Source organism: Convolutriloba macropyga, chromosome 15 (assembly GCF_964194025.1).
Source record: "Convolutriloba macropyga chromosome 15, txConMacr16.3, whole genome shotgun sequence".
In the NCBI taxonomy this organism is placed as follows: Eukaryota; Metazoa; Xenacoelomorpha; order Acoela; family Convolutidae; genus Convolutriloba; species Convolutriloba macropyga.
Genome location: NC_134482.1, coordinates 19,310,736 through 19,320,475, shown reverse-complemented (window position 1 = coordinate 19,320,475; position 9,740 = coordinate 19,310,736). Strand labels below are relative to the sequence as shown.

Sequence of the window (9,740 nt, the reverse complement as noted above, 5' to 3'; positions counted from 1 at the left end):
CTTTAATTTTGACTTTTCTTTTCAAACATTTAACTTTGCTTTTGAACGTTTACTTCTGTTTTTGGACATTGGACTTAAACAGTAGCTTGTTTGGTAATGTAGGGAGTTCGGAACTGCTGGTTTTATTCAATGTGTAAAAGGTCATTTTGAGAATTCTTGATCCCCCATAAGTTCCTCATCTAAACTACAAAATACCCACCTACCTAGCAAATCCCCCTACCTAGCCCCCCCCCCCCCACACACACCTACCCCTCCCCCAACACCCCCACAAAAAATGGTTGTTTCTAACTATGTTTTGTTTTGTTTTTATTTCGAAATTTCTGAATTAGGTAGGGCTAGTCTAGTTAAACGAAATTTTTTTGCACTACTCTTCGAATCGTTTCCGGCATTCTACCGGTTATATATTTTCTGGCTAAGCAAGTTTGTACATGACTTGAAATCTGACTTTTTTCTATTATACAATTCGCTTCCGTTTTGGATGTTCACTTATGCGAACATTGGAATCTAACAGTAGCTTAATTTGTAATGTATAGTAATTATGATTTGCTGGTTATATTCAAGCACCTACCCCCTTCCCTACATACCTACCCTCCCCAACCTTACCTGCCTCCCACGCCTGATCACCTGCCCACACCCGACCTATCTGACCACCCCACCCATCGGTCCTCTTAACCCGTCCCGCACCTACCTCCTACCCACATTCTTAACTAAAAACTGGGATCTTTTCCGTTTGTGCCCCCTCTCCAGTTACAGAGCACATTCCTTTAAATAGTAAATCATCATGTAAAATATGGCTCGTGCGTCTGGGGGGGTGCAAATAGTATGCGCTCACTAAGCTGGGGCGGGGAGTGCACAAACGGAAAAGATCCAAAAATTGTGTAAATTTTGTTTTGTTTTTAATAGCCGCGAAGCGATGGCGGCTATTATTGGGGATATCGTGGTTTTTGCAAATCAAAGAACTTGAATTGTATTGGGGCGCTGTCTTTAAGATCTGTTCACACATTTTCATGATTTTTGGTCAAATTGGAGTAGTGATTTTGGTATCCCCGAAACAGGAATTGGAGCGAAAAAGCGAGTGCTTTTGTGGCGTGAAATTTTTTCGCTCTAATTTTAAAGTAGAGTGAGAAAGCGGTGTTTGAACAAAAATTCGCTTCCTCGCTACTGGTTTTTTGTATGCGGCAATTTTACTTTGATTTTTTGCTGTTTTTTCGATTTTTTGAATAGGACTTTTTGTAAATGGTTTTCCCAATCCATTCATAATTTATTCTAGGCCTAGTTTTTTGTCTGAGCCGAATTTATATTTCTCACTAGTGGTTTTTTTTTGTTCACATGCGGTATTTTGACTTTGATATTTTGGTTTTTGAATTTTTTGATTTGATTTTTCAAAAAATGGTTTTCCCAATTCACTCATAGTCCGTTCTAGGTGTTTTTTGTTTAGTCAATGAAAATTCTGTGAATTGTATTCCAGGACTTGTCCTGCTATGTTTTTTTAATTCGTCATGTCCATCGATGATTCTAACGACCTGACTTCTTGGAATTGACTTTTTTGTTGACTTCAGTGACTTCTACTGCTTTGCAGTTAAAATTTGTATGTGCAACGTCATTTCTGCTTTTAGGTCAGTTCTGCAGGACTTGCCTCACTCAAAGAAATGACTTCTCAACTCACTTATGGAACTTTAATTTTTACGATCATTTACTAGTTAAAGATCAATAGTCTGCATCTAAGTAGTGGCAAACTTATATGCTCTAATTCTTGAGTATTAGTCTTGAGTTTTTGATTTTCAATATTATTTTTAAAAAAGCTCTTCAGGGCTTTTTTCCCTTATGGACCGTATGTGTCATAAAAATGACAGTCCGAATCTAACCCAAAAAACCTAGTGGTCTATTAAGGGACTGGTGGTCGATTTGTCCGTTTTATTTTTTAGTTGTTTCAATTCATGGAAGGCCGCAAGCGTCTATCGCCGCTATTTTCAGGCAATCTGCCCGCTATGTTTTTCTTTTTTATTATTTCTAAATTAGGTAAGGTTAAGGGTTTATATTGCACGTCTCCAAGTTGTTTCCAGTATTCGGCTTTTTTTTATGCAAAATTTTCTCTTGACCGTTTTTTGACTTTTTGCGCTATGCGTGATCTAAATTTCTCTCTTATTGATAATTTTCAGCAGCTGAACTCGATTGGCGGCAATTTAATTCTAAACGTCAAATGAAAAGTGCGCCGGAATTGGTGTCAATTTTGCACTTAAAATCTTAAAAGCGGAATATAATAACCTCTAATGACATTATTTGAAGCCCTCTGATGAATTTCTTAGTCCCCTTCAGACTAATCCCGCCTCCGACTGAAGCAGGCTGCAATTGATTGGAGCTCCCACTGGTCGTTGGAGAGCAATTCTTCCGACGTTGGTCGGTGATTTTTATATTAAATTTAGAAGTATGATGCTAAGTTTAGCCATTTTAGCTCATTTATTTTAGGTCAAACAAAATGAAGATGTACTAGTTGTGGATGAACAAGACAACATTGAGAAATGCGAAGAAGTTGGAGTGGGCGAAGGACGGTGCCTCGGAGAGGATACTTTGGTTGTGATTGGTCGTCGTCATTCCCTGGATTTAATTCAAACTCCACCAGGAGCTGAGGACGAAAACGGTTTGTTGGGTAGTGATCTAGGCAGGAACCCAGTGGGGCTGTCCGGTTCATACGTAAACCTAGTGGCCACAACAGACAATGTAGTTGAAAACGGCACTGATGTTGACAAGGTCGAAAATCTAACAGTGCCGGATGAAAATGGGAACTTAGCTCAGAGCTACAGAAACGGCGAGGAATCGCAGAATGGTCTAGAAGATAGGGAGTCAGTGACGATTCTTGGCAGTTCTCATCCATTCATTAACAGCAGCAGTGGCGCCTCAATTAGCTGTTATGGACAGGAGACAAAACGATCGGGCTTACTGCCTGCGACCTCAGTCATTGACTGCAGTCATAGGTGAGTGCATATTTTGAAAAATATGGAATTGTGATAATGGTAAGACAATATAATTGCGGAGTCGTAAGCTTACATCAGACATACAAATGGTGGGTTAGACTTTACAACAACGAAGTTGGTCGGTTTATGGTAAATTGAAATTAAACAGCCGTCGTTTCGTTAGTATTTTGCCCATTCATGGGTACAACTAGAAAAATTTTCCCAACGCATAATGAAATAAGCTAATAGAACTGGGGCAATCAAAATATGGTTTATTATTCGTCAAAATTTGACAGGAGAGCGACACAATTAGATTTTGAAACTTGACCGTTCATAGAGGTCCTGTTGTTGTTGTTGTTGTTGTAGCTGTTGCACAGAGCTGCAATTCGCAGGTAATTTTGGCGGGATACAGGCGCTTATTGCCGTTTTTAACTGCTACCCTGGATTGCATTTGTATCATAATAATAGGTATATTAGTAGTAGTGTGTGACTGCCTATCCACAAATTGCTTGTGGTGCGGCGACCTTTCTGCATTAGATTTTTCTTTGAAAGAGATCCTAAAATTGGCAGCCAAGTTTCACGATCGCAATGTGTGTGTTTAGTGTTTGGCTAGTTTATTAATAGCCGCCCTCATCTTCTCAGCCGGCTATTATAGCGCTCCTAATTTTTTTTAAAATTCAAAGAATTTGAATTGTGTTGGAGCGCTGTCTTTTTTACGACGTTTACGAGTATTGGAGAAGTCCTTTTTTAATCAATTTTATTGGAGTGATTTTTGAAGCGGGAAATGAAACGCGTGAAAAAATTTATTGATTTTGGTGCTGAATAAAAGTGAAAAGCGAAGCGAAAAGAGAGTGGTTTTTTTTCATACCGCTGTTTTCTAGAGAGCGAGAAATTGAGGTGTGAAAAAAAATTGTGTAGGCGAGCCAAATTTTTGTTCACGTGCGGCATTTTAAAGCAGTTTTTTTTTCAATTTTTTTGGCAGAGGTTTGGTTATGATTTTGTTTTAACTTTAGGCTAGTTATGGTAGTTGTTTGAAGGTTTCTGGAAATTCATCTGCTTTTTATGCTAAATCGGAGGTTTTTCATTTATTTTGCTCATTTTCGGGGTAATTTTTGCGTTTTTTTGCCGATTGTTTTCTTTTACTGGCTCAAATGGGTATTGAAAAGAACCCTTCTACCTGAGCAATTTTTGGATAACAATTGGTTACAGTTTTGTGGATTTAGTCATTTTTTTGTTGAGAAATATGACAAAAAATGGCGAAAATTGGAAGTGGCAAAAATTGGATTTATATGCTTTTGGAATATTAAAAATTATAATTTTTCCAGTTTTTATAGTGCAAGTTGTTTTTAGAGCTTTTTTTTCATAATTTGGCCTCAAATATTTTTAAATAATTCACATAAGTGGTTTCAGTAAGTACTAGTTGTTTTGATGAAGAAATTTTGAAAGAGATAGTTGTTTCGGGGTCTCAAATTATAACAAAATTAGATCAGTTTTTTTATTATATTTTAACAGATTTGATTTTCTTGTTTTTACTTTTTTGTTTTATTGTTTTGTTTCAAGCTAATCATAAATTAGTGAAGGCACGTTTTTTCTGATGAGTAATTGGATGGCGTTTAAATGGATTTCCACTTCGAGTCGTTTCCGGAATTCGTCCGGCTATATTTTTTTTAAGATCTGTTCACACATTTGTGACTTTTGAAGTCAAATTGGAGTAGTGATTTTGGTCACGCCGAAACAGGAAATGGAGCGCAGAAGCGAGTGGTTTTGCGGCGTGAAATTTTTTCGCTCTAATTTTTAAGGAGAGTGAGAAAACGGTGTTTGAACAAAAATTTTTTGATCGGATTTTTTTCTAAATGGTGTTCCCAATCCATTGCTGGATCATTCAAGGACTAGTTTTTTTAGAATTAAATTTACATTTCTCGCAAGTGGTTTTTTGTTCTCGCTAGCGGCATTTTGACATTGATTGTTTTTTTGTTTTTTGATCTGATTTTTTTTAGAAATGGCTTTTCCAATTCACTCATAGTCCGTTCTAGGTCTAGTTTTTTGTTTAGTCAATGAAAATTCTTTGAATTGTACGTCAGGACTTGTCCTGCTATGTTTTTACAATTCATAGAATTTGAATTGTATTGGGGCGCTGTCTTTTTTTTTAAGATCTGTTCACACATTTTCATGATTTTTAATGTCAAATTGGAGTAGTGATTTTGGTCACGCCGAAACAGGAAATGGAGCGAAAAAGCGAGTGGTTTTGCGGCGTGAAATTGTTTCGCTCTAATTTTTAAGGAGAGTGAGAAAACGGTGTTTGAACAAAAATTTTTTGATCGGATTTTTTTCTAAATGGTGTTCCCAATCCATTGCTAGATCATTCAAGGACTAGTTTTTTTAGTATTAAATTTACATTTCTCGCAAGTGGTTTATTGTTCTCGCTAGCGGCATTTTGACATTGATTGTTTTTTTGTTTTTTCATCTGATTTTTTTTAGAAATGGCTTTTCCAATTCACTCATAGTCCGTTCTAGGTCTAGTTTTTTGTTTAGTCAATGAAAATTCTTTGAATTGTACGTCAGGACTTGTCCTGCTATGTTTTTACAATTCAAAGAGTTTGAATTGTATTGGGGCGCTGTCTTTTTTTTTAAGATCTGTTCACACATTTTCATGATTTTTAAAGTCAAATTGGAGTAGTGATTTTGGTCACGCCGAAACAGGAAATGGAGCGAAAAAGCGAGTGGTTTTGCGGCGTGAAATTTTTTCGCTCTAAATTTAAAGTAGAGTGAGAAAACGGTGTTTGAACAAAAATTCGCTTTCTCGCTAGTGGTTTTTTGTTCACATGCGGCAATTTCACTTTGTTTTTTTACTGTTTTTTCGATTTTTTGGATCTGATTTTTTTCTAAATGGTTTTTCCAATCCATTCATAGTCCGTTTTAGGTCTAGTTTTTTTAGTCAATGAAAATTTTTTGAATTGTACGTCAGGACTTGTCCTGCTATGTTTTTTTACTTCGTCAAACAAAAAAATGTTTCGCTCTACCTCATTTTGCCGCTTTTTCAATATTTTGCGTGAAATCTTTTTGACTTCTCTAGGCTAGTTTCTCTGTTCTCTCATTCTGCTAAAAGTGATTTTGACCATCAGTTGCTGAGCAAAGCAATTCAAAATGAACAGAGTCTGTATAAAAAATTGAACTCAGAAATAGAAACGGGATAAACCCATAAAGCCCAATTTTAGATGCCCGCTATTTGAACGTCGTTCCTATAAGTCTTAGCTAACATCTTTATGCTTATTGGTATTGATAGTAGCCCCTGTAGCCTACGAAATACCATCAAAATAAATCGAACTTAACAAATGCTTTTGTACAAAAATTTTTTTTTCAATATCTATTTCAATCCCAATCATGCTTTTTGGAATCAACGGCGGCTATTTTCCGGCAATCTGCCGGGTATGTTTTATTATGCATTGTTTCAGTCTTCCCTTGGCCTCTGCTCGTTGCTTCCATTTCTCGATCTACCCAAACAAGACAGAGTACTTCAACATGACAGTGTGGGGTGTATCTGGCCCCACCGGATTGGGAAGAGTGAACAATGATGATAAATCAGCAACTGCTTCTTCTGCTACTTCTAGTCACTTCCACTTTCCTCTTGCAAATCTCTCACTGCCTATTGGACACGTGATCAAGTTGTGCTCAAGTACCAACTCCAGCCTCTCTTGCTCAAAGTATGCTGATTTAAACTTTGTTGGTAAAGTCGGTTTACTAAATGTTCCGATCATTCGTTCTGATTTTTCGATCGGTTTTTGCAAATGGCTTTCAAAGACTTTTCCTGGGAATTTTTTAATTGCTTGATTATTATAATTTCTGTTAATTAATAGCCGCCTCAGCTTCTCAGCTGGCTATTATAGCGCGCCTATTTTTTTAAGTCTCCTATTTTTTTACGGCTATTTGTTCAAACGGCGTTTTGACCTAGAAGCGAAAGTGAGTAAAATTGCCATTTGATCTAATTTTTTCTGAGCGAAAGTTATTTGATCATGCGCCACGTTGAGTGAATAACTTTTCGACTTAAAGTGTTTTTGAGAGAGTGGCGCATGTAGATGAGTTTTTAGTCGTGTTTTCGTCTATTTGGCGCAATTTTTTTGTAGTAAATTTGTTTTTTTTTTGTAGAAATAATTTTTCATCGATGCGGCATGAATATGTAACCCTCGAAAATTGATACCAAAATGTTTTTGCGCGCCTAATATTGCGTTTTAAGCGCAAAATTGGCACATATTTCTCAATTTTTAGCTTTTTTTCCATCTATTTCGTCATTTTTAGAGCTGTGAACGGACTTTTTTTCTGTCCGCTCAGAAAATATGGCAACGTTCTTTTGATGATTTTTCAATTTAATGCCTGTTTTTGACTTGAGATTTTCTTGTTTTTATAAAAGTATACGCAAACTAATCCGGTTTTGGCGGTTTTTGTCCCAGTTTCTCAGTTTCTTGTTGTATTTTGCAGTTATTAATTGCTTTTGAACGAAGTTCATAGCAATTATTGTAAACGTGTTGGTCTTTTTTAATGCAATTTTTTCGCTTGACCGTTACTGCGCTTTTCTTCTAGAACATTCTGTGACTTCTCAAGTGACTTTTTCACGCTTTCGTTCTTCTTTTTTGAGTGATCTCTATTTCTCTCATTCCGAGGTAATGCTTGTTGCTAATATAAAAACTGTTGCAGCATAGCAACAAGAAGTGCCTGATAGCCGAGTGGGTAATGCTTCTGATTAGGGAGCCGGACATCTTCGGTTCGAATCCGCCTGTCGTTCGAGAGCAAATGTTCCGGCATTAGTTGGTTTATGTTTTACTATTAAAACTTTTAAAAAACACATCATCTGCACTGTAAAGGATTTTTGTTTCGTTTTTAATAGCCGCACAGCGATAGCTGGGGCTATGATTGACCCTCTATTGGTTTTTTTTATTTCGTCGTCACGATTTTTGTTACGACCATATGACGTCACAACCACTTCAAATCTGCTTTCTGTTCATGCGTTCATGCAATTTCAACTCAAGTGCGTGTATGACGTGATTTTTCGCTCTTAGTGGAGCGATTTTTTTTTGTTCATTCCCGTGATTAAATTTTTGATCACGCTTTGACTTACCTCACTCTCAAAAATGACTTCCTCACTTTGAAATCGACTTTTATTTATTTTATTTCAAAGAGATAAGGTCAAATGGGTGTGTGTCACTCTAAATGAAGGTTATTTGAGAGCAGCTAATAGAGGCAGCAAAAACTTATACAGATTTAAAATCAAAATATAACATATCAGCCTTCAATCAAAAGACGATTTTTTTGGTCTGTCTTTTTTACTGTTTGTGTTTGTGTTTCGAGCTTGTTTTCATTTTTTACTGAAACAGGAGGATGGGTATGCAAATCTTTGGAGCCTCGATTTCTGAATAATGAAAAATACCGATTTGATTTTAATTTTTTTTAATGCGAATAAGTTTTCTTATCTTTTTTTACATTTTCTTTGTTCTCCCCACTGTAGCATGTATCTTTCCGACAATCTCCTATGGTTCATAGTTTTATTGGCCCTGCTTTTTTTAGTTTTAAAAGTATTGATTTGAACTAATTATTTTAGTCTTGATATTTTTCAAGTTTTTCATTTGTAGCTTGTTTTTAAAACAATATGGCACTGAATTTTTGCTAGATTCACCGTAGAAAATTTTTTTGACAGTTTCCTCTAGGGATTATTCATAGGGGCTAGTTTTATTTATATTAGAGTTTTTGCTTCTGAGTATTGATTTTTCTTGTAAGTCTTTTTCATGATTTTTTTCTGACTTTATGAAATTTTTTGCTCTTGTTTAGTTTTATCATCGCGTTCATTGGGATTTAAAACGACAACTACTGCTTAAGGTTATTTAGTTGTTAATTGATTACAGTTTTAATGGTATAAATCAGTGTTTTTAATGGGAAAAATTACGGAAGTTGATAATTTTTGTAAAATTTTCTTGCAGTTTTGAAATTTTTCTTCGGAAACAGAAAATTTTGACAGCTTAACTTAGCTTGCACTTTGCTACTGGAGAAGTTTAATTTTTTGATTTCCGTAAGCCAGTGTTTGTAGTAATTACTGCTTGTATTAATTAATGGAGTAATGATTTTTTCAAATTTTTTAAAATTCGTTTGGTGTTATGGGCTATTTTTCAAATTTTAACCTAATTTTTTTAAGGTTTAGTAGTCATTTTTGTAAGTACCAGTTTTTTTAAGTGTTTTTTTAGAGAGACGACTCCTCGAGTCATATCCGGAGTTCTTCCGGTTATATTTTTTTCGTCGAAAAAAAATTTTTCGTTTTACCTTAGTTCACAGCTTGTTCAACATTTTGCGTAAAATCTTTTTGACTTTTCTAGGCTACTTTCATTCTTCGCTCATTCTGCTAAGTATTTTTAGACAGCAGTAAGACATGTTCTGGGTTTACCTTTTCTAGGAAACTATCCAGACTGTCTTATGTTCGTCTCAAGAGGACAAGTAATCTTAAGGCTTACCTGACTAATAAAGTTATGATTCTAGTCTGTTACTCTTCGATGGGAGTACTAGTTGATAGAGCACGGGCCCCAATGCTGCTATCTAGACTTGGTCGCAACTACATTTCACGAGAGGAGTAGAGAGATTCACATACTTTATTGTTGTATCAGTTCTGACTCTGAAGGAACCGACTAAAGGGTGAAAGGAAAGATTCTACGTTATTTCTAAAAGGGAAAGAATAAATATAGTTTTCAACCAATCAGAAGAGAGTTTTTCAGTTACAGTAAATCATTTATTTTCTTTTGAATAAATAGTTTT

The 9,740-nt window shown here is 35.8% G+C and overlaps 1 protein-coding gene across 2 annotated transcripts in view; it reads left to right on the top strand.

Moving 5' to 3' along the window:
* LOC142354478 (uncharacterized) overlaps positions 1-9,740 on the top strand; it is a 60,854-nt gene that overhangs the window by 25,926 nt on the left and 25,188 nt on the right. For both annotated transcript variants that reach the window (XM_075406785.1, XM_075406786.1), the window contains exons 8-9: positions 2,467-2,972; positions 6,404-6,652. In XM_075406785.1, the coding sequence (XP_075262900.1) occupies positions 2,467-2,972; positions 6,404-6,652 (755 nt within the window). The remainder of the gene's footprint in view (positions 1-2,466; positions 2,973-6,403; positions 6,653-9,740) is intronic.